This window comes from Rhopalosiphum padi, chromosome 1 (genome assembly GCF_020882245.1).
Source record: "Rhopalosiphum padi isolate XX-2018 chromosome 1, ASM2088224v1, whole genome shotgun sequence".
In the NCBI taxonomy this organism is placed as follows: domain Eukaryota; kingdom Metazoa; phylum Arthropoda; class Insecta; order Hemiptera; family Aphididae; genus Rhopalosiphum; species Rhopalosiphum padi.
In genome coordinates this window covers 27,743,435-27,769,237 of record NC_083597.1, presented here as the reverse complement: position 1 = coordinate 27,769,237, position 25,803 = coordinate 27,743,435, and the positions used below count along the sequence as shown (strand labels likewise).

Genomic DNA, 25,803 nt, shown 5'->3' with positions numbered 1-25,803 from the left:
AGGATGAGAAATAGTTATTTTACGGGTGAATATCCAATGTTATAAAATGTTTAACTTCAAACGCTCATGAAAAATTAATGTAACTTTCTGGTAATTTATTTTTTTATTATATGTAAAAAAACTTACGATGAATCATGAATTTTCAAATCTTAAATATAAAAAGAAAAATTTTATGAATTTTTAATTATAAAATAATTTGCAAACGTCCAATATCTTACGCATTTCATTAAAAATTCTAACTTTAAATTTCTATTATTTTATTTTTATTATGTGGAACTTCGTATTAAGCCTTCAAGCATTATAAATCATCATATAATTATTTATCGGCATTTATAGGGAAAATAAGATTATTTTGGTAGTAGAAATCACTCTCAAGGTTAAAGATCGAAACATTTTTTCAACTACTTATCATGTAAACAGATACAAAATAAAAGCATAAAAAACACACCATTGTAAAATAAAAACATTCATCGCTTCGCTTATAATTTAAAAATCCTAAATTGTTATTTTAATAAATAAGGAATTTCTCACGAGATTTATCTTCCTTTAAAACCCTTATTTTTATATAACACACGGTTATTGAGAATTGAGTGACATAACAAAATAAGGGTTTTTTTAGGACAAACATTTTCGTGGTTTATTTATTATTATAATAACTTTAAAATTGAATAATATAGTAACCATTAAAGTATACCCTTAAAAATCCTGCGTTTTCAAGACGCAAAATATGTTTAGGATTTCCCTAACTAATATGAGTTATGCTTAATTCTTCAGTTTGTATTAAAGAACTAGAAACATTTTATAATTGTATTAATATTTTGATTTCACTAGAGAATATTGGGCCTTACTGAATAAACTCCTGTGGAGATCTAGTTATAATATATTATTATAGATACATTTTTCATGACATATGACGCTTAGTTATAAGTTGTAAGTTAAAATATAAATCAATAGGCATAGTGACGTACTATTCTACTTTATATTGCATATAATGTAAACAATAAATCTAAATAAAAATTATAATGTGAAAAAAATATAATTTATATTTATATATATATATTTTAATACACGTAATAATATTTAGTGGTAATTTATCTAAATATTTTGGTGTTAAATAGTTTTGTACCAACCAAATAATTCATATTGTTTGCGTGAGCTTGTTTTCGGGCCAATGTATAGAATAGTTATTTTTTTTATGTACCGACTCTATAGCACAATGATAATAGGATACATATTATTATTTTTATAATTTTTTTTTTTTTTTTAAGATTATTTTAAATAATTTTTTTTTAATATTCAAAACACTAAAATCTTCATACAATGCTATTTGTGTATCGTTTGCTATTATGTTCATTATATATTATTAGGATGAGTAAAAAGATTTGTTCTGAACATATTCTATCCTAGTATATACTCGTCGTATTCTAAACTGAAATATATGGATTTTTGGTAGTTACAAAACTGTGTTATTTAAGTTTAATAATAACGAAAAAATCTATCGTTAAATATAAAAAATAAAATAAAATCTATCAAATTTGAGTTTTTTGGGATGACTATTATTTTGATGTATTTATTGCGATAAGTTTAAATTTAAGTAAGATAGATATAGTAACTTTATAGTAAGTATCCTTAAAAATTCCACATTTACAAATAAAACACAGGTAATGGAACAACACCATTAAGTAAACTAATATATTATTATGAATCATGTACAAATCAAACATTTTTATTATTATTAAAAAATGCCTCAAGATAGTTGATCCAATTTCTTACTTATATTTAATTTTTTTAAATTAATAATAATAATTTTGGTTTTAAATATTATTTAAAATAAGTAATTCAATTAAAATTATTAACACATAATTGTTTGCTTTAATTTCTCCAATCAAATTATTATTTTATAAAATAATTTTAATAATAATCACCCAATTTTGTCGTACCTAGCTAACATTGACTAAAATTTTATGAAAATATATTCTATAATTTCTTGAAATATTAACTCTAAAATTATATAAATAATATAAACAATGAATTCGAATAGTAGCTTTAATATTATAATTAAAATTTAAAACATCGATTAAAATAAATTATTATTACAGTCATGTATCTGCTATTTTTGTAAGGTATGAAAACAATCATATAAAGGTTTATTAAACTGTAGGTATTATTGTTAAAAAAAAAAATATTATTATATAAGTAATTATAATTATTGTAATTTTAAGACTGTCAATAATTATAAAAATAATAATTATAAGTAAATTTTAATAATAATCTATTTAAAAATTATACAATGCTTATAATATATTATAGAGATTTATTTAAATTATGGATGATTTTAAAATATTCAAAATGTGAGTATGTTTATTATTTTTTTTTCAAGCGACATGAGGTAACTATATGTTTTAATTTGCATCGATTTTTGTATTAATTTCACATATTCAAATGAGTACGTAGGTTCTAAAAGTGTTATGTAATACTACTAATACTATCAGGTATAGATCGTAAATAAAGCTAAGTCAATACTTTAAAAAAATTAAGTTTCTCGCATTTTCCGAAAAAATTATAAAAGTCTTATTTAAGTATGACGTGTTAAAACAATATTTCATTATTGGCCAGTTAACATTAAAATAAATAATACAATTATTACCACTATCTCGCAACGAGGTGAGCTGTGGGCAACATGGCAACACCCGGTCACTTTATTTAATAATTATTATAAAAGAAAAACAAAATGTCTAAAATATGCAAGAGAAATATTGTTAAATAAAACAAAAATAATATAAGCCAGAAAAAATATATTGTTGACTTTAAAATATGACTGGCAACAAAAGTTTCATTAGTTCTTTCTTCCTTTTAACTTTTAGAAGTTTTGAAAAATATTTTGCGTACATCGACCAACGTTACGTTATTAAATGGGACAGACAATAGCATATCGATCGTAAACCACAACGGATGGCAAAATAAAATTTATAATCGAGTTTCTCTATTCAATCTAAAAATACGTAACTATGAATTAAACTTATTATAAATTACATCATTCTTTTTTCGTACAAAACTCATATCCTTTTAACGGATTTCCTTTCATTGTTAACGGCGTGTAAAAATCTGAAAAATTTTGCTTAAGAATTTTTACTAATTTTAGTCACTGGTCGTTTTGAGGTATTTTCGTTTTTGATAAATATTTATATCAACATTATATTCATTGTGTTATTTTACGCGACAGTTTTAACCTACAGTCTTATAATTTTAAAAGTTTAAGTCTTAGAATATTCTTCTAACAACCTTTCAAAAGTTGGAGTCTCCAATACTTGGTCATTTTTTACTTACAGGTAGATACTCAATTTTACTCAATTTTAAAAGTATTCATTAAATTATTTCTAAATACACAGATGTTTTATTAGTAATACTTAACTATAGTTTATTCGAATAAAGCAACAACGCGCATTTTAATATTTCTAAACACCCATAACCATCATACCATAATATTGAACTAATTAATAAATGTATTTAAGGATGATAATTAACATTTTACTTGAATTAAATTAAATTTTGTAAAATGAATAATGATATTAAATGCCACAAATTACACATTAAAAGTAAATATTTCAGTTTTCAATCTTATTGTGACAAGAGTTGTTGCAACCATTCATCAAAACGAATTCACAATTATGCGTGTAACAAAGTTCCAAAACGTGCACTCTGTTTCATTTTAAAATCATAAAAAAATGTTTCATACTACTATAGTCCCTAAAAAAAAACCATTCCATTTATACCTGAAATTTATCTAACTACATTCTCAAATCTTGACATTTTTACTGTCATTTTAAGTTAACATCATCCGTTTCTTGATTGCATAAACATTTCTTCATAAAGTTGCTAAACCTCCTTCAATAGTATTGTATTATTTTTATTTTTATTTATTTCTGATCCTATTTTTATGATTATAAGAAAATTTAGTTTAATATATTATAATATAAGTGACTAGATTATATTGGATGATGGTGCAAAATATGAAATTAATATTATAAAAGTATACATTTTTTTTTCTTGAAGCACGTTTTCAATAATTAATAATACATAATTGTTTTTTAAAATCAATCATATCACACTTCAATAATTTAACTAAGTTTAAAGAACGCATTATATTTTTTACTACAAAAAATAAACATTTTCAATAATAAATTGTAACTTATTTTTTAAAAAACATGTTGAGGTTTTATTTTATTTGTGAACTAAAAAAAAATGTAAATTCATGCACCACTGACACGATTACAATAAATAACTATTTTTTCTTAAATATTAAAGTTTTTAACAAAATATAAAGATATTTTAGAGTAATATATAATTTAATTTTAGCATAAAATATAAATTGACATATAAAATATATATATATATTTTTTTTTACCGGAAAAGTAATTTTTAAAAGGTATATCAGTTTTGTTATTCTTTATACAAACATACATTAATAATGTAACGTGCAGAGTGCAGACACACACACAAATATATAATATACAATATATATATATATACATTTTTCATGTTCAAAAACTTAAATTACTAAACTTTATAATATCACATAATGTGTTTAATTAAAAATCTGTTATGAGGAACACCGCCGATAAAACGGTACCGAAAAAACTTAAAATGGTTATTTTCTAGAAGATCAGAATAATGGTGTTGTCGACAAATCATTTTAACAAAAACTAAAAATATGGCGAAAAAAATGTTCGGCTTAATATTTTAAAATAATGTTATTTATTTAATAATAAACTATATTTGTATTTATTTTTTAAAGATAATAATACCATAATATTATGATTCCATATAAGTTTTCAGATATAATACACTTACATATATACTTTTCAGTTGTCAAATTAATATGATTATTTCATTATAAATTTCATATTTAAATTAAGGTATATATTTTTGTTATTAATAATATTTAGTTACGAATTTACGATCGATGCCATTAATATACAATGTGTATCCGGAAGATTTAATAGTCACTCACTTAGATTATTATCATTATTATCTCAAGTATTCTATATTCACGACTTTTTTAATATTATACTGGCATTTAACTATAAAATCGGGATAGATCTAATTTATCGGTAAGTGCTCGTGGTGTAGAAAGAAAAATGATATTTTTATTATAGAATTTAATTATAATTCAAGTCTTGATTTAAAATTATTGATAACCGGTTTATTCCTATCAGTAGTGGAGGTACAACCACACAGAGTAAGCCAGACGCCCAGACCGGTGTGGTATTTAAATCAACAGTGGGAGTATCTACGCCACCTACTGACTTAATAATATAATATTATCATATAAATTTGTTGGGTGCAATGTTGTGGTTGGGTCAAATGGCAGTGTGGTTTTCAAATAGCTTCTATATGTACCAATATACGACAAACTACAAGTTCATAAATCAATAACCTATTTAATAACATAATGTGCCTTTATTGCAATTTATTGTAATTGCATTATTAAATATATTTTTAAATGCTTAAAACATGTTTTAACAGACAGGAAATATTAAAACACACATGAATTCAGTTTAGAGGGGCTTAACTATTATTGTCTATTACTAACAATTTACTAGTGACAAGATATCCATTTAAAATGCTAGCTCTAGAACTATTGGGTTATAAAGGACAACTGGTTACAGCAAAGCTAACAGAAAATAATTAAGTAAAACGATATTACCTAACAAAGTTCCCAAGTGTGAATACTATTATTAATAATTAATTAAAATGTTGTTCATTATTTTCACACAAACTGGTATAGCGTGAGTTAGTTGGCTAGTATATTATTTATCAATAAATTGTCTGTGGCGTATTAAGAAAAAAAATGTAAGAAAGAAATGATTATTAGGCATATCATATTACAAAATATATTCTATAACATACGAATTTCAATCTTCGAAACATGTAAATAGGTATTTGGTTATGATGTACCTTCTACTATGAATGTATATATTATAATATAATATTTTGTGTAGTGTAGGTACTTTTGATGTTATACCTTTGTATATTTTAGAAATATTTTGATACAAGAATTAACAATGACGTGATTTTTTTTCTTGAAAGATATCATCGATACACTTTACGATTTATTTGAATCTTTACGATTAAATTTATAATTGATTTCTTTATTATATTTGGTTGCAAACTGTTTGGATAACTTTTTACCATTAATAATAAAAAATTAATAAAAAAATGTACCACGGATCGATTGAAACTTATAACAAAAAAACTAATAATATTATTAAGTAGGTATAATGCTTATTTTTAGATAATTATTTTTATAATAGATAATAATTAATAGTCTTAAGCCATAATCCATATTGCTCACATATGATGAAAAATGCGCACTATTTAACAATAAATGATGTGTTAATTATAATTTATTATATATTTCCATTAGTTTAAAAGAATAAATAACCTTATTTTTTTTTATTTTCTTGTGTGTGTACGGTGACTCAGTGAGACACAACTGGTTTACATTTCTAGTTACGAGAAGGTAACAATTATATACTTATACAGTAATATTATAATAGACTAACCACCAACAGTTATTATATTTTCATTGACAAATTAAATTACATATTTGCATATGAACAGTCAACAGTGAACACTTAATTATATATTAAAATATGTTTATGATATAGCTATAAAAATATACAGACTATTTAGCCAGTTGGTTTTAAGATTACATCAGTGAAAATGTTCAACTGTTTTCTTAAAATTATTTTTTTTATTTTGTTAAGTTCACAAATATTAAATGTATTAAAATATACTTAATAATACATATGGAAACTTAATAAAGTTATTAATATTATTTTAACTGTTAAATAATAAACAATTATTGCTGTATATTAAATAATGCTTAATATTTAAAATATTAGATAGCTATAATAGGTTTATGTACACAATTTACGTGGGTTGTAAAAAACGTGGAGTTATAAAAAACTAAAGTATCTTAAAAACGAAATTTCAATATACTGAAAAGTTTTTAATATTAATACCTATCGTAATAATACAAAATCTCGTGAAAAAAATAATTACACATTTCTAAGACTTTTAAAATGAGATAGAAAAATATGGTATAATTAAACTTTAAAATAAATTAAAATTACTTTAATAATTATTTTAAATTTTATGTTGTTATAACATCGTCACTAATAGTGATGGTATAGGTAACTGATATAAAACAATTAAGTTATTAAACATGTTTCATTGAGTATTTAAATGTTATATAAAATATTAAAACAAAAGGTACATTATAAAAGGTCTATAAATTATAATAGAATTTGTTTTACTCAGTGACTGTCAAACTGGATATTTGATTAATTTGCCTACGTAAAAAGCTTGTGGCGATTTAGAGTTACTATATCACGATTATTATGACTTATATGAATGTTACTACTTGTAACTTAAAAGTATTACGAGTTATTATTCAACGCATAATGCGTGAAACAAGAACTAAATGTTGTAATGTGTCGACTGATTCGTACGAACCGGTTTAAAGAAATAATAATAATAGGTCCTATATTGCTTTTTTTTTTTTTTTGTTTCAGTTACAACTAATACATGCGTACAATTACTAAAAACAATATTCAATCTACTTAAATATTTCATACTGAATTTCATATAATTTAATGTTAAATGGGAACATCTCTTATGATACAGTAAAATGTATATAAGGTGTAACAAGACTATTTGACAAACTTCCATTACAAATGTTAAGTAGTCCTGTTACACTCTGTATATTATACGTTATTATACTTAGTGCCTTTAGTTGTACATTAACTTCTATTTATAACAATATGTTATACATATGTTTTGGTTAATGTAAAACTAAAATAAATACAAAAACAAATTTAATTTATATTAGTTACTTAGATATTATAGACAATTTATAGTGTAAGAGTTACACATAATAATATGTTATATAATATATAGTTGCGTTCAAAAACAATTTTATGTTGACTGAAAAATGTCAATACTAAATAGGTATTGTAAAACTACACTGCAGTATATAAAACTATACGCGCATATATTTGGGATTTGAGATAGGTAAAATATGCATTGTTCAGACGACTCTGTCTGGCCAGTGAGCTGTAATGTTGTTGATGCTGTTCCCTCATTTTCATCAAACTCTTCAAATGAAGTTACGAGTATTCACACAGATCCCCGTCAGATTTGGGCTGTTGATCGAATTTATCGACTGAATTTTTATTTGTATGAGACATTTTTTTTCATTTTACTTAATTTTTGGATAAAACCATTCCTTGGAGCAAGACTCGATGGCTGGATTTTGTTTATAGAATTTTTAAGTGGAGTCTAAATAAGATTTCTTGGTATTATTTTCTTCCATTCTATAGTGGGATCTTCGAGGAACTATATAATATATGTGTCTAGAATTATGCTCTTTGTTGAAAAGGTTCATTGAAGCTTTAAAAATTTGCTTGCGAATATAATCTACTTTTGCTGACTTTCTTAAAGTAATATTATTCACTAAACACAGCGTGCCAGTAAATGTCCGTAAAAACACATTTTAGACTGCCCCTATTCGACTCCAGTCACGTTGTAATAGATTTGAGCCCCATACTTGGCCGTAGTAGGTGAGATTTGGAGAAATTTATAGTTTGCGTACGTTTAGCTTTTGTTGTAAGGATAAACAACTATATAGTTAGTACTGGGTATAGGTGCCCCGCTATATGTAGCGTATATGCCAACAATCGACCTGAGGAAACCGACCATGTTCTGTAACCCATGTATCATGTAAAATATATTGGCTAAAGGCCCCAACACAGTACGTTAAATGCGTTATAGGATAAGGTTTATATGCTAGATTAAGGCAAAGACATATGCACGACGTGGTCTACAGTACAAATACTTCGAGTTTCGAGTGACGTGAACAGTGTTACAATTTATAACGAAAGGATCGATCACCATTTGATTGTATTTACTTATAAAATTAGAGTTACCTAACATATTATATACTTGATAATGTTTGTTATATTATTACACAATCAAAAACACGGTACAGTCAATATTTTTCTTATATTTTCTTAGAATATATTGACAGTAAAGTTATACTAGCATGGAGATTCTCTCAAAATGGGTACTTAATTAAATTTTCTCAAAATTTGTTATAAGGGTCAGTTTACTGTAATAACTGGTAAACATAACTATAATTATAGATAACCATCTTTATGTGTATTTAATCACTTTGTTTATTCTGCGATTGAGGGCAAAGCGAGGTAATATATATTGCTTGTATTATGTATTGGTATATTTTTTTATATAAAGTTTAAAAGTTTTTATTGAATACGTTTATTTTTTTTTTATTCTACAACAAGTTATCGCATTAAAATAAATAAATAAATAAATAAGACACACACGCACAGACATAAAAGATCGCTCTTAATACGTTTTTAAAACTAAATATATGACATACAATATATTATATTGAAAATCTTGAAAAAAAAATTATAATTGTACGGCCTATGGTATTTTATTACTAATAACTAGTAAATACTGAATAGTTTATTTTTAATATATGGTATAATATATAGTATATTATACCGTTAAATATTGTACTTTACCTATGGATGATGCAAATAGTAAAATAATACAAGATAATTGATGATAAGTATGTTTTATTGTAAAGTACAAAAAATATTTTTGATGTGATCAAATAATTTCAGAGTTTACAAAAAACCAGTTGGTTATTACTTTATTAGCTACTTTAAATATTTTTATAAAAAGTAATAGGATATTAAAACCATATTTTTTTAAACATAAGTTAGAATAGTTGAATATTAATTACAACGTTAAAGTAAAAGTTGTTTTAAAAATAAAATACACATTTTAAGTAAATACATATAATAATATCGTGTATTGCATTTGAAATTCCTATACACCTTGGCTATAATCTTGAATAACATAGGTATTTGGAGTGGTCCTAAATGGTTATGGATGTGTATACGCATTATAAAACCACAATACCATAAGCAATTAACAGTTTAGTACGTAATACGCCATCTTTAGTGCATGCAACTTTGAAATACTCTTTATGTATTCAAGTTTCTAAGTAATCCAAATAATACACTTATTTCTCTTGAGGCAGCATATTATAATGCAGCTTTTAGGTGTGTTATTAATATTGACAAAATTACCAACGGAGATTCTAATGTATAACAAGTGAATGTTATGTATGAATAAAAAATTACATAGAATGAAAGTTAAAACTTAAGACCAGTGATGTTACAGTTCTTATGTATTTATATTTTATACTATATAATACTATGTGCATTATTCAACTTTAAAAATATGAAAATCATACATCTCTTCAAGTTAGTGAAATTGCAAAAAGACATTTTGTTGATAAAATTGGATTTTAGATTTGCTTAAAATATTCATCATTGATGGTCTCTCAAGGGTAAAAACGGGGCGTGTAGTAATAGAAATGGAACTGGAAAAAAATTTTTTTTTTCTTTAATTCGTTGATACCACTACGTTCTACATTATGTTCGGGTCATATTGTAGGATGAACAGACGTCGGAATATTAAATAAATATTATTAAAATAAAAATCGTGACAGCTGGTAATCAGGCTGATTTGTTTTTTACACATATTATAATATAGATTTATAAATTGTTTAACGATATACAATTGGATGGGTCAATTATTAAGTACTTAAATTAATTTATTTTGAAATCAAAAATGCTAATTATAATTTTAAGTTCAACCAACTTTACCAGTGTTACTACAGTGTAGAAAAAATGTGGATATAGTATACTATAGAACGTATGTGGCTTATACTACCACATATTTTTAAAAAGTAATGATAGCACAACTATATAAAACTCTACGCGAACATTCATAGATACGAGTGCAGCTTTTAAATCGGCGTATCAAGACGACCCTTGTTATTTTTTTCTCGCACCACGTAATAGTCCTTCGTCAATTTGTATTATTTTACCAATTCCTCTAAGAAGTTGTGTTCTTTTCAAAATTACTTTGTGTCTAGAGGTAATCTCTACAACGGTTTATCCAGTCATAGAATATACTACAATAATCTCTGGTTTCCCTGTAAACTTCATTATTTGAAAAAATAACTAAAAACCACAAGTGAACACATCCAACATTTTTGTAATTTCACTCAAACTAATTGTACTTGAATAATTTAAATATCTGAAAAATCATAAATAGTATTCAAGATAAATATAATTCTGTATATTCCAATGATATTTACAGGGCGTTTTATTTTATCTGTCACACTTATTAATATATACGAGTATATAATATACTAATATACATATAATATAGTATATTTTAAATACATATACAATTTGTAAAATGTTTCTTCTTTCTACGATAAGCATTATAAGAAGTAAAAAGAAAATTTATTTTACTCGTGACTTAGGTAAAACAAGTTACTGAGTAGTTAATCAGTAGTTTATCGAAGTAACAATTAACAGATTGTATGTACAAAAATTAGATATTTTATTTTTAATAATACACTTATTTCACGTTCAATTTTCAAACAAACAAACATTTCTGACAAGTTATTTACTACTTTGTGTTTTTACAAAGTAAATGTTTGTAATGTGAATAAACCAAATATTTTATTTTAAAATTTGACTGTTAATTATATATATATGTTGTATGAAAATAAGAATTTATCAATCAACATTACTTATATAATAACGTCTAAACCAAATATAAGCATGCAATACGCATAAAAAGCAAACACTGAAAAATAAACAAACTGCTAACACTTTATACACAAATTTTTGTCACTTATAGTAACTGTACAATTATGGAGAATATATAGAATGAAAGCCGCAAGCTATATAACATTTTTAAATACTGCTAGTATATTATAGCGTCAATATATACAGTTAATTATTATATTTAGAGAATATAAAGATTAGAGTTATGACTTTGAACTACAGAGTTTAGAAAATAATTACCATCATGTTCATAATAATATTATGTTTAAATTAATTATTATTAATTATGCATTACTAGTTTTGAATTATATGGTTGCATATAATATTTCGTCTACAAAATTAACCTTGCCAAAAATCCAGTCACTATTCATATAACCACATCATAACAGTATTATTTATTCACGATATTTTTCAAACTTTTTTTTTATTCGATTCAATGTATCTACAATAAAAGATAATAGCGAATATATAGGCTTATCAAATTCAACTCAGTTACAGAAAAATGTAATAACTTTTATAGAAAATGTACATGTATTAAAGCTTAACGATGTTAGTTTTTGATTTTCTTCTTGGTAGAAATGAAGAAAACTTTGACCATACAAAAACAATAGTGCAATCAGATCTCATAGGTACCTGTTTTTAAATGCACCGTGTTTTGCTTTGTTAATGTTCGGTTTCTTGATAAACTGACGAATATAATATCATAATGAAATCACGAATCTTGAGAGCCTGTAGGGAAATCTGAATTCCTTTTATTCTGTTAACCTTTCATCAACCAAAACGAATGGTTTTTACTGTTACGGGCGTAGTTTTCAACATTTCTTATGACACAATACTTTATTATTAATATTATTAATATGATTTCATACAAGATTTATTAACATAAATTTGTTGAATCTTATATTTTTATATATTTTATTTTTATAAGGCGTGTATCATTTTTAGAAATTAATTAAAAATTAACTTTAAGCCATATAGGTATTTAATTTTAATAAAATTATTATAAATACGAATATATACATAGATTTGTTATATAAATTTGAATAAAAATTGGAATGTAATATATCATATCTACTGTGTTTTTTTTTTATAATTGATCTAAATTAATTTGATAATAACAATATACAATTATCTATTGAATTGAAATTTTGATTCATTGAGGTTAAGATAATTTTAAAAATAATACTGAATCATAAAGTATAAGAAATATAAATATTACAACTATTAACTATAGTTAAATTATTTAAATTATATGCCAATTATTTTTAATTTATAACGTACAAATACATTAATATCTTAATCTAATTTTAATATTATTAAATTAAAAATCTTTTGAATTGTATGTTACAATATGTAATATTGTAAATATTATAACAATATTACAATAATGTAAATAAATAAAAAAAATTAATTAAATTTAATTTAAAAATAATATAATTCCTATTAAAATATTGCAAATATCATTTAAAAAAAAAATTATAATTAAATTATTCAATAACATTATATAATGAATGACAATTTATTATGTTATGTTAGATACAAGCAGCGGTGCTGTGTGTAACCCCCCTCCAAGACTGCCACCCAAGACTTCAACAATAAATTATATTAATACATATGAAAATTTACCTGCAATTTTGTTCCAAAATCCCTAGTTTGTCTTTTGTTATTTATTTATTTTTAGACGACAGAAATTATATATACGTGAACAAGTAAATATAAATAAATTATGCAGAAACATTTTATTTTGAAAAGCAAAGTTTTCAAAATCAAAATTTAAATTTATAATTTCTACACACTTTTGTGTAATAATTAATTTCATATTTTAACATTAAATGATAAAAGTTAATTATTTGTAATATAATAATTTCACGGTTATATTTTTTATCAAGAAAATAAAATACATTAGTTTGTTACCAGATTGATTCTGATTATTTTTATTTGGCGTACATTTATGAAAAATCCTGATCGAAATAAGAACATCTGTACGACCGCGACAGCTGATTTCAATCGTTGTACTCTTTGGGGTGCGTGCTAGAGTCTATTGCCAAAACAAAATACCAATTTATTTTTACAAAACTATATGCAATATTTTCATCATATTTTAATATATATAGGTAAAAAAAAAAAATGAATTTTGAGTTATCACTAAAAAAAAAATATAATTTTATTAATTCAATAAGGATAAGTGAAAATATTAATGATATCTAAAAGTTTAGCTCATTTCATTGCATATACAAAGATTTCAAAAAGAACAACAAAAATAGTCTTTTAACACATAAAAAATACTAAGTAGATTATTTAGCTCATGTTATATAAAAGAAAATAAGTTAATGGTAACATAATAATAATATCTATAAGCAAGTTCATTACTATTTGTACATAATAATATAGTGTAACTATTAAAGTGGTTAGAGTGTGGTGTAAATTTAAGCATATTTGTTTTAAATCGATATTTAAACACTGACATTTATCAAAACACATAAATATTTTATCAATTTCTACCACGTTAATACATAATATGTATAAATATATTTAAATTATATTTTACTTATAAAAATTGTAATTGTTTTAGGAGGACTCTATGTGGCAACACGTACTAAAGATAAGATGACCAAATGCGTGGACAATGCCCGGTGGCCAGCCAGTGCAGCTGATCGTCATGGTGTTGGTGTATTGTGGAACAATATTTGCAGATTGGGCCGATTGTCCAACCCCTTGTCAATGCAAGTGGAGTTCGGGGAAAAAAACAGCATTATGCAAAGATGCCGATTTTACCGATATACCTTTATCGCTCAATCCAGATATGCAGGTACTTGATTTGAGCTCTAATAACATACGCCACTTACCGGAGGACGCGTTTAAAAAAGTAGGACTCCTAAATCTGCAACGAGTATTTTTACGCGGTTGCGGAATACGGAATGTCCATAAAGACGCGTTCAGAGAACTGAAAATACTTATAGAACTAGATCTTAGTGATAACTTGATTGGTTCATTGCATCAAGAGACATTTCTGGGTAATGAACGACTTCGTGTACTCTATTTGAATGGAAATCCATTAACTGAAATTAAAGAAGTTCAATTTCCCGTATTACAGCATCTCCGAACTCTAGAATTACAACACTGTCAAATCAAGCGAATTCATAGAGATGCTTTCTTGCACTTGTCCTCGTTGGAATCGTTAAATTTAAACGGAAACCTATTAAAATGGTTATCAGAAACTGTATTTTTGCCGATATCAAAATTAAAAACATTATCTTTGGACGGGAACCCGTGGGTGTGCGATTGCCGTCTAAGAAGTTTTCGAAACTGGTTTGTTACGTCAAATTTATATTCACACCCGTTGTCATGTATTGAACCGAATATATTGTCGGGCAGTCGGTGGGAGAATATCAAACCACTAGAGTTTGCATGTCCACCAGTAGTCAAGATTGATAGAAACAGTGTGTTAGAAGATGCCGGTAATATTACTTTTACATGTAAAGTGACCGGAGATCCTGAGCCAGAAGTCAACTGGTATTTCAATGGACATAGTATAGACAACTATACGGATCGAATGGATGAAAATCGTACGTGGTTAGATAACAATCGAATGTGGAGTGCCCTTCACATATTAAATGTTTCAGACGTAGTGGCTGGCGAATTTACATGCGAAGCTCGGAATTCACGTGGACAAATGTCAGCCAATGTATCATTAGCTTTACCAGAAGTAGCAGTTGCTACGACATTAAGCAAATCTAAATCCATGTACTTGGTTATTGTTTGTGTAGCCGCTAGTGCAACGGTTTTATTATTTTTGATAGGCTTGACATGTTGCGTATGTCAAGTAAAAAAATCTGGAGGACGGCGCGATAGTAAGACAAATTTTAAAGGAAGTACTAGTTTTAGCGATGCGGACAAACGACTACTCGACGCAAGCATATCGACCACACAAGCCGGGAGCTGTGAAATGCTTGGCGGATCTTCTTGCCAGGACTTGGAGCTCATTGAACAGTCATTACAAAATATCCCATTGGCCTCCGTCTGCGATCAACAACCGGTTCACATAACTATTGAAAGTCATGATCCCAATTCTAGTTTGTCATTGTACCCACCACCACCAGAATTTTCCACTAGTATTCTGCCGTCAGTCAGTGGTTTTGGAAATATATTTATTTCAGTATCAGTGAGTCAAGAACCACCAGACCCTGAATCTAGGTATCCAGACTTACTTGACATGAAACACAGACAAAAACAAAGCGTTAGTGTTGGTACTAGCTCAACCCATCATCTTCCACCAGCTTCGTCATATTACGCCACTATGCCGAGGAAAAAACGATTGATAGACCACCAATCCATCAAATCGGTAATGCCACATTACGATAACATGGGTCCTAGAATTACAGCAACGGGAAGTTGTACGAACTTGTCATCTCTTTCTAATAGTGGTGAATCTTCCGACGATATACCGCCACCACCACCGCCACCTTTATGTACTGGACACACTGACTACGTGGCTCTATAATCAAATAATTATAATTTATGTATCTGTGAAAAATCATTCTTTGGAGTATAAATAGATAAATATTTTAAGGAATACATATTTAATATGTATGATTTCAATATTGTTTACAATATTATACACTATATTCACACAAAAATAAAAGAAAAAAACCATAATTTATGTAAAATGTTTGAAACAAAATAACATTTGGAATCTGTACAGAAAGCTAAATACAATTTAAAAGAAGGTATTGTTACTATTGACGTTTAAACAGAACATTGAAAGCTTAAGTCGTATTATCCGTCATCAATCACATGGCATTTATTATGGGGGCAGTATTATTAATAAAATACTAAAATAGTATTATAGAGGAAAACCTGAATACAATAAATAATAATGAGAAATAGAAAGAAAAAAGTAATCATTGTATAAATGAAAGTTTGGTCCTGTTACTATTTGTTTGTTCGTTTATATGTTTTTTTTACGAAGTCAGTAGGTTAAACTTGACAATCTATAGTTTTAATACTTAAACGATAAGTATTTTATGTTAAAATTGGAATCAAAAATCTTATTTTCTAATTAATCATGGTTTTATTATCGCTTTCTATACATAAAAAAAATATATACATTTTTTCATGAAAATATATAAATATATTGTATTTCTGTTTAATTATTATAGTATTAGGTTGTAATTTGATTAATTGTTGAGTTTAAAATTATTTATGAACATAAATTCCTGAAATCTCATTAAGTTATCAGCTTAATTAATAACTTTTATATGATGAATGTAAATTATTAATAACTAATATTCATCATTAAAATTTGAAATAATTATTTAATTAAATAAATCTAATTTTATAATCCGTGAATTTTTTTCTATAACTCTCCATATTAATTTATAATAAAACAACACATTATAGAACATAAAATGTATAAGACACAATTTAATTTTCATGACATGGCGAAGATTACAATAAAATAATATAAAAATTATATCAGATAACATTATTAATTTAACATAAAAGTTATATTAATAAAGATCGGTAACTAATGTAACGTATAAACAACATTTTTAAAACGTCATTGTCCTCAGTTAATTTAAACATCGTAATGTTTACCTTTACCTTTTAGATCACGATAAGTAACAAAAATTAAGTTGATAATATTATAATATTATAAATGTTAATATTTCTTGTTACACCTCTATTAAATTATAAAAGTTGTATAATAGTCTGTATTATTGCCCGTTGATTTTTAAAAAAAATTGTTTTTGTTTAATGAGAACATTTATATTTAATTTTAAAATAAGACGATTAGACAATAAATATAACAATTATATGCATCCATCTAACTTTGTACTATTTTTAACTATAAATTAAAAAAGTAAGATTGATGTGAAAAAAATCATCACACCATATCGATCGGTATCTATCTATTTACCCTCTAACTTAAAAAAATCTCAGAGATAGTGAAATCCGAAATTCGTATTATTTAATTTAAACTATATTTTTTACACATATCATTTTAATTAATTATGTTTTATTACTTTCTTATATAATTTAAAAATGTATTTATAATTTTTTTTTTATTTTTTAAGAGAAGTAATTAAAAATTAAAAAAAAAAATGTTAAATGTAGGTTTTGGCATATCATGTTATTGTAGTAGGTATATCTATTTAGTACGCATAAAATATTAATATAAGATCCATTAAAAATCAAATTTTACTAAATAACATAAAAATAATATCCTTAATAATTTCAAAAAAATTTTTAATTTTTTGATTAATAGTGATTGTCTATAATACTAATACATCTCCATATATAATGTCCATTAAAATTAAATATAAAAACTATAATTATTTTCATAATGATGGTAGGCCTTGTTAAGTTACACAACAGTAATTATATAATTGCTTAAATGTTGATATGAACAATTTTATCAACTTCATATAAAAATGAATTATGATGAAGTACAATATTATTTAATTACCCACATGAAAAAATAAAAAATAAACAAACATTGAAATACCCAAATAAATTTTTGAATTTGAAATTTTAAAATATTATTTTTTCTTGTATTTTATTTGCATTTATTTAGGTATTTCAATATTATTCTTCAAACAGAAAATATCAATTTTTTTTTAAATTATGGCTTTTGTAGGTTGTGACCAGTAGATAAATAATATTGAAATCCTGTGTTGTAAACGTGACAATGTAGCTTATGAATGCATAATGCATATAGACGGACCTACAGGATATAAAACTGTCTTTTATTATTAAAAAAAATAATTATTATTGTAAAAATAAATAATAAATGTAATAATTTTTAAGGTATTTTATTTATAATGTTTATATTAAGTTTTGTTTGCTTTCGACACTACAAGTATTCTTTTATCTCCTTTGTGAACGTGTCACAAAAAAAAAAAAATGTATTATTCTATAGTTGTGAATAAATATGAAATTTTTTGTCTGCTTTGAAATAATTATAAATATTTATACGTATACAATATACTTATATATATATGCGTAAGTATGTATGTATATAAATATAATACATTTATGTTCCTTGTTGGTGTTAATAAATTATATTGTACAGTAAAAATGTATGTCAATAATTAAGTAAAATCTAATTCACAATTTCTTTTTTGTTGTAGTTTATATTTCATTACATATTTATTAAACATGATTTGTAGTTTATTGTAATCGTATGTGAAATAAAATGAAAAATATATATTAAAAAATTAAAAATCTCGTTATTTTTATCATCACATTTTATAATCCATTCAAATTTAAATTCAAATAAAAAAACAAACTTTATTCTATACTAAACAGAGGTTAGTATGAAATATACTTAAATGTTTCATAAGTAGGTACCTAAACAATTAATTGTTTTCAATATGATGACCGATTGTGCTGCAGTAAGTATAAATATACGATAATATATATCTATAAATAATAACAAAAAAAACATGTTATTTCTTCAGATTATGTTAACCATATAATAATAAAACATCTAGTGGGTCACTGCGGACATTATAATATAATACGATTGCACTGATATTGTATTATTATACGCGCAATAACTGAATCCGCTCCATATTATTAATTTGATACATTTTTAATTTATAGGTATTTTCACTTTTAGTTTGATATTTTAACCGTCATTTATTTTCGTTTTATTCTCATTTATATTATATGTTATCGTGATCATAAAACAAATGTATTATTTATTTTCTGAGCCAAGTGCTCTTGAGGTGTTTTTTTACATTTTACTTGTGCATTTTCATATCAGCGATATTGACAATAACTCGATGTGTTGATTCATTTTATGATATTATTGTGTTAAGAATATTTTAACATGGACTATTAATCAAATGTTCAAAATAATATAAGTATTTTAAATCGCATATTCACAATATAAAAATGTTTATATTATAATATATACGTAGAATCGTCTCGGCAAAAAACAATTACTTAAAAAGTAAACCAAATTTGCATACATAAACAATGTCAAAAAATTAATATCTTTGTTGGGAAACGTCTATAAATGTTTATTAATCGTAAATTGTAATAAGTTGCTATTCCTACGAATAAAAATAATTCCTTTGAATAATTTGAGTTACATAAAATAATTGATTCTAGATTTTATACAATGATAATTAATTGTTTTTATTAGGTAAATATGTTATGTACGCACTTAATTCCAGATAAAGAAATCTTAACTAAATCAGGTCTTAAATTACCGATTTCGTTATTAATTGATATCTTTGGGTAAATGTGTAAACAAGATTCTGCACTCACAAAGTGTCATATAACTGACAAAACAAGTATGATATCGGAAGAAAAAAATATACAAGCGATTCATATAAACAGTCTACTAAGTTGAGTTTGGTGTCATGAAAGTTTCTAAAATAAAAAAGAACAAAAACTTTTCGAATATAATTTATTATAATATTGGTGTACTTTACAATAACTCAAAAATACGAAAAATGTATTAACTGTTATAACAAATAAAATGTAAAATTATTTCCAAAATATTAATTTAAAACTATAATAATAAGTAATATTACAATGGCTATTTTCGGTCAACAAACTGCGCAATAAATTTATGTAAAATGAATAACAACAGGTTTAATGTTTTTATTTTGTTTTTATAATCATAGTATATATAATTATATATTATTAACCAGTTTTAATATTAATTTGGTATTTCATTATTCATTAAATTTGTGATTTGGTTTTTGATACCATTTTATAAATAAAAAAATAAATAATCAACGTTACAGAAATCTAATATATACTTTAATTATTTGATACAATCGAAACTTTATTAATTAATTGATCGATTGAATCGTGTTAATCAATAGAGTATAACAGTGTGTTGACAGCTTAAATACCTATTATTATTTTAATTGTGTTCGTCTTATTACTTGAAGTAAGTGACAGGTTAAGATAACTAATAAATTAATGAATAAATACTCTACCTATATGTTTATACACCAGATGTTGGGCAGTAACAATTTGACTTTGAACACAATTATGGTGTACTCAATATACGAATATATTTTGTAAAATTATAATTTTATATTAGACTAAGTAGTTTTCTCATTTACTATACATGTACAATTAAACACACTTATAGAAATATACAAATTTAATTATTTTAATACCTCTCTTTTTCCTTGAACTATCATAAATTCATAATACGTATTATTCATTAGAAAGATTTATATTTAAAATAATAATAAATTGATAGTTTATAAACTAGGTATATTCTAAGTACAAAATACAGATTTTAAACTAATAAAAGCTTTAATTTATTCTGTCACATATACATTATAATATTATATTAATAATTTCAGGATGAAGTATATTTGTTTTATTTTATTGAATTTCCACAACACTATTGAAATAATAGTATAATGGTCGGTTAGGTACTACAATATAAATAAAAAATTCATACCTAATAATATTAGGTACATAACTTTTAAGTTTGTAGGTACATTACAATCCTTTTTTATTTTAAATTTTAGAATATTATTTTTGCATAAAATATAAAATAATAATATATAATATTTGGTATTTTAGTAATTGGTTTTACTTTTACTTTATTCAACAATTTAAGATGACCGCCATAAGTTCTAGTTTAAGCGAAAAAGTTAAAAATACAAAGATTCCTGTCCAACCATTTGGTGATGTATTATTTTTTTTTAAACCTGAAAGCAATACTAAATGTATTGCATTCGAAAAACAATCGTAAGAACCAAGTGAATTACATTTGCTGGGATTTCTTCAATGATTTGTGAAGTTGGTCTGTATCTTTCATAACATTTAGAAAAATAAAATAGTTTCTTATAACTAAACTATAAAGGATAAATTAAATTTGATTTTCAAATATTGAATAAAAGTACAACAAACTACATGCATTTTCAAAGACAATTAATAAGTTATTATAAACCCTAAAAACTCTCTTATTAATATATATTTAATAAAATAAATTTAAAAAAGCTGTAGTTTATACAATAAGCAGAAAAAGTTAAAAATGTATATTGATGATATATTTTATAGAAACTAAGTTTATAATTCTAGTTTTCATATATCTTTACTTACAAAATTACAATAAAACATAAAAGTATGCTCTACTAGTCTACTATATCAAAAACGATCAAAGAAAATACAAACTTTCTCATTTTTGAAATCCAAACTCTAAATCGTAAAATGAATGAACCTGTTCCCTACATTGGAAAATACGCAAAAGCATATTACGCGCGAGTGAATTTGCTGTATTATTAAACTATAGCCAATATTTAAGTTATATTTCTGAATTACATGATTCTGAGTAAAACTAAGTTTGAATTGTATTTATGGTATTTTTCAAAATGTAAAGTAGGTTCCTAATTGTTATTAAAAAAGAGGAATATAAAGTTTTCAAAATTGTACTAAAATATTGTTAAAAATAAATAATATTGTATTATATAATATCACTTTTTTTTTATTGGGAATTTAAAATACATTTTCAATCTAATAATACCTAACATAATATATTTTTTTAAAGATGTTATACAATAAAGACGAAGGATAATCAATGTTATTTAAATTAAATGTAAACCAAAATTGTTTTATAAATTATAAAAACTAAAATAATTATTTAATATACATTTTATGGTTTTGCTATTGTTATTTTTAGAATAAAAAAAAAATTCCTTATATATTTTGTTTAAAATGGTGTGGCCTAAATTGTATTGTTCTTTATACTGTTTTTAAATTTCGACTACAACTATTGAGAATTTGAATTTTAAGTTCTAACTATTCTAAAATATAATTGACATCCAATTTCCTAGGGAAAGAAAGAATATAAAAATGTCGGAGAACTCTGTACAAAAAAAAAATGCATTTGGAAACAGATAATAAATTACAATTTAATTTTTATGCTTTAAATGTTTTCAATTACACTCAAAATCAAAAATACAGTAAATAAAGATAATTATAATAGAAAACAATTTTAACGAAGTAAAATTAATTTCATATATTTTTTTTATGTATCTATAATAATACTAGTTGGCTCAGTAAACGGAGAAAAAAGACTTTTTTCGATGCCTAATCAAAATAAAAAAAAAATGTGACCACCAACCGAACGTAATATTTAAATATAAATTTAATTAGTTTTTTATTATTTCCTATAGTTTACTAGGAAGTTCTAATAAACGCACAATATTATTATTTTATAATAATATAATTAAACTTTTCTGAAATAGCTAAATACAAGCTGCTACTTGTAAATATAGTACGTGTATATATACACGTGGCTGATGCGTCTTACTAATGTACATATGACTTAGGTTTTAGCTAGGTACCTATGATAATCATAAAAACTTTCAAAAAATTTGTTTAGAATAGCCCAAAACAAGAGGTAACACATGTTCTGGAAACGTACAAAGAACAACTACATTATAACTATGAATATTCTTGGTTTAAATCTGTGTTTTAGAGTTTTAGACTATGGCCTTGTAAAAATGTATACATTTTTTAAAATCATAAAACTAAATTTTCTTTTCAAATTTTAATTAAATATAACATTTAAACATTTTTAAGAGATCTATTTAAATGTAGGTGATTTGATATATTATTTTAAAAAATTCGTTTTTTAAATAACTATTTACTATATTAGAGCACATAATATTATATAATAGAATAGTACATTTACTGAATGTTTTGAACTATATGATATAAAGGTCACACTCAAACATAATACCAAGAAATGGGGGAAAAAAACTGTTGTTTCCTTACTATCAGAAGCCCGTATTGGTTTAAGAAGTCTATCAAAAATGATATCCATCAAATAAAAGGGCGGGTTTAGAGGCTTTCCTATCGCTAAAGGGAATATACAAAATGGATTTCGTCGACAATCAATGATCGGGAGTGCCTTCATTTCTTAAAGTTTGACCATTTACACTTTATAGTATTGTTGTATTCAAGATTTTCCTACAATTGTTTCGACTGTATAATAACATTACATTTTATTGACACAACATTTTATGATTTGGTAAGTACATACGAATATGGATTACAATCAGGCCGTATAACATGTCGTTCAAAAACATCGATATTTGGATTACTGATATCATCATTTTTATTTAAGCAAAAAAAAATAAATCAAAATAAGTGCCAATTGGAAATAATTACAAAATATATTGCAGCATTGTTAGTTTTTAGATATAAACTGTATAAATGAGACGTATTTTTATAAAAATAAATAAATAAATAAAACGTCAAATCTATTTGCAGTCATATTTCGAATTTTATTATTTTTTTTTTTTAAAGACTTGTAAGTAAATACGAAGATAGACACAGTAAGTTGATAATATACTATTTTGCGTATATCCCACTATCATTATGCATAAACTAAGAAACTTTGTAAGCTAATGGTTTAATAGTAAACGATGCAATCAAGACAAATATGAAAAAAAACTAAGGAACTATAGAAAATGTTAACTATTTATTATATGTAATTAACGTTTTTTTTTAAAAATAATATATTAAATAATCTTTAATTTTTTCAGTCAGGTGACTCCTATGGCTTGAATGATTCAATACATCTTTGATATCGTTTCGGCACAGGATAATTTTCAAACTTAATTATTCATTATTTTAATCATTAAACATTTTTTCAGATCAAGTAAAAATAATTAAATTACGACTTTTTGTTTTAATACGACTACTCTGATATGATCCAAATGAATTTTATTATGGATACCTAGCTACATCATGTTGTTTTCAATAAACCTCTTGTTTTATTTGAAGCATAAATTACTTTAACAATTTAGAGTTGCGTATTTAGTTAATGTTGGAATTTGGATAAAAATACTACTTTAAATGTGAAAAATGATCAATAAAAATCACATTAAACAAAAACTTCTATATTTTAAGCTAGCATTTAATATAAAAACACGTTCTAGTTACGCTCTATGAATAACATTTTTAATTTAATAATCAATCATGAATAGAAATATTATAATGTTTATATGTACAAACTAATATTTTGAAATTTCGTTGTTTCGTAGTAATAATTAAAGAAAATCATTAGACATTAGATTTAACAACAATTGCTATAAATTTACAGTTTATCACATAGATAGATTTATAGTATGTTTATGTAAAGCATATTTAATCATTTTAATAATATTAAGAAAATAATACAATTTGTACAATTATAATTAGATTTTTGTATGTTTTATAATATACATATGATGTAAATTTTGTTGTTACTTCAAAAAATAAAATAAAATATATCATGTTCCTATATTAGTAGAATTTATATTAAATAGTATTATTAAATAAATGATTCATAAAGTAATATGTAAAATTGTAATCTGCTCTTACGCTTTTTGTATTCTATGTATATAGTTTTCCAACCTACCGTATTATTAATCTTAATAATTGTAAAAACGAAACTACCCATTGTTTAAATTAATTTAAGGGATTATATATTCCACCACAGCATAAACATTAAAACAGTTATGTAATATAAAATTGTAAAGCTAAACCGAGTTCTACAGAAAATCCAACTTGTCTTCACGGCTTGAGACTAAATACGTGATTCGACGACGTCAGGTGCAATAAAACGTACTTAAGTCGTTACATCAATTTGGCGCTGACTTCAAAATTTCCTTGAGCAAACGAGGAATAGTATTTGATTGGCATTTTAGCTGTGTGGCGTTTCGGTAATAGCTCGTTAGACTGTGAAATTACGTTCAACGATATTTTCGGGGCAGTAAGTCGATGACGGCGAAGGGGTGAACAGCACACCAATACAAATCGTTAGTCACACGCAGTGAGCAAATGTGTTTTCGAACATATTTGGAATAAGAAAATGAAAACTGTCTTGAAGGGGTGGTTGTAAGTCACGTAACGTAGAATTGAGCGGAACAAAATGTTTCATAAGAAGTTAAAAAATAAATAAATATTTTTTCCCTCACAAAAATCGTATTTAAATGTGAAATAAAAATTAGTTATGAGTCTTATACATATGAACCAATGATAATAGCTGTTGAAACATATTGAAGTTACCTATCTGATT

General features: G+C 24.5%; 1 protein-coding gene across 3 annotated transcripts in view; it reads left to right on the top strand.

Moving 5' to 3' along the window:
- The window catches only part of LOC132917103 (leucine-rich repeat-containing protein 24), a 144,401-nt gene extending 125,610 nt beyond the window's left edge, over positions 1–18,791 (top strand). For all 3 annotated transcript variants that reach the window (XM_060977666.1, XM_060977667.1, XM_060977668.1), the window contains one exon: positions 14,320–18,791. In XM_060977666.1, coding sequence (XP_060833649.1) covers positions 14,374–16,248 — 1,875 coding nt within the window. In that variant the 5' untranslated portion in view covers positions 14,320–14,373 and the 3' untranslated portion in view covers positions 16,249–18,791. The remainder of the gene's footprint in view (positions 1–14,319) is intronic.
- Positions 18,792–25,803: the final 7,012 nt, after the last annotated feature.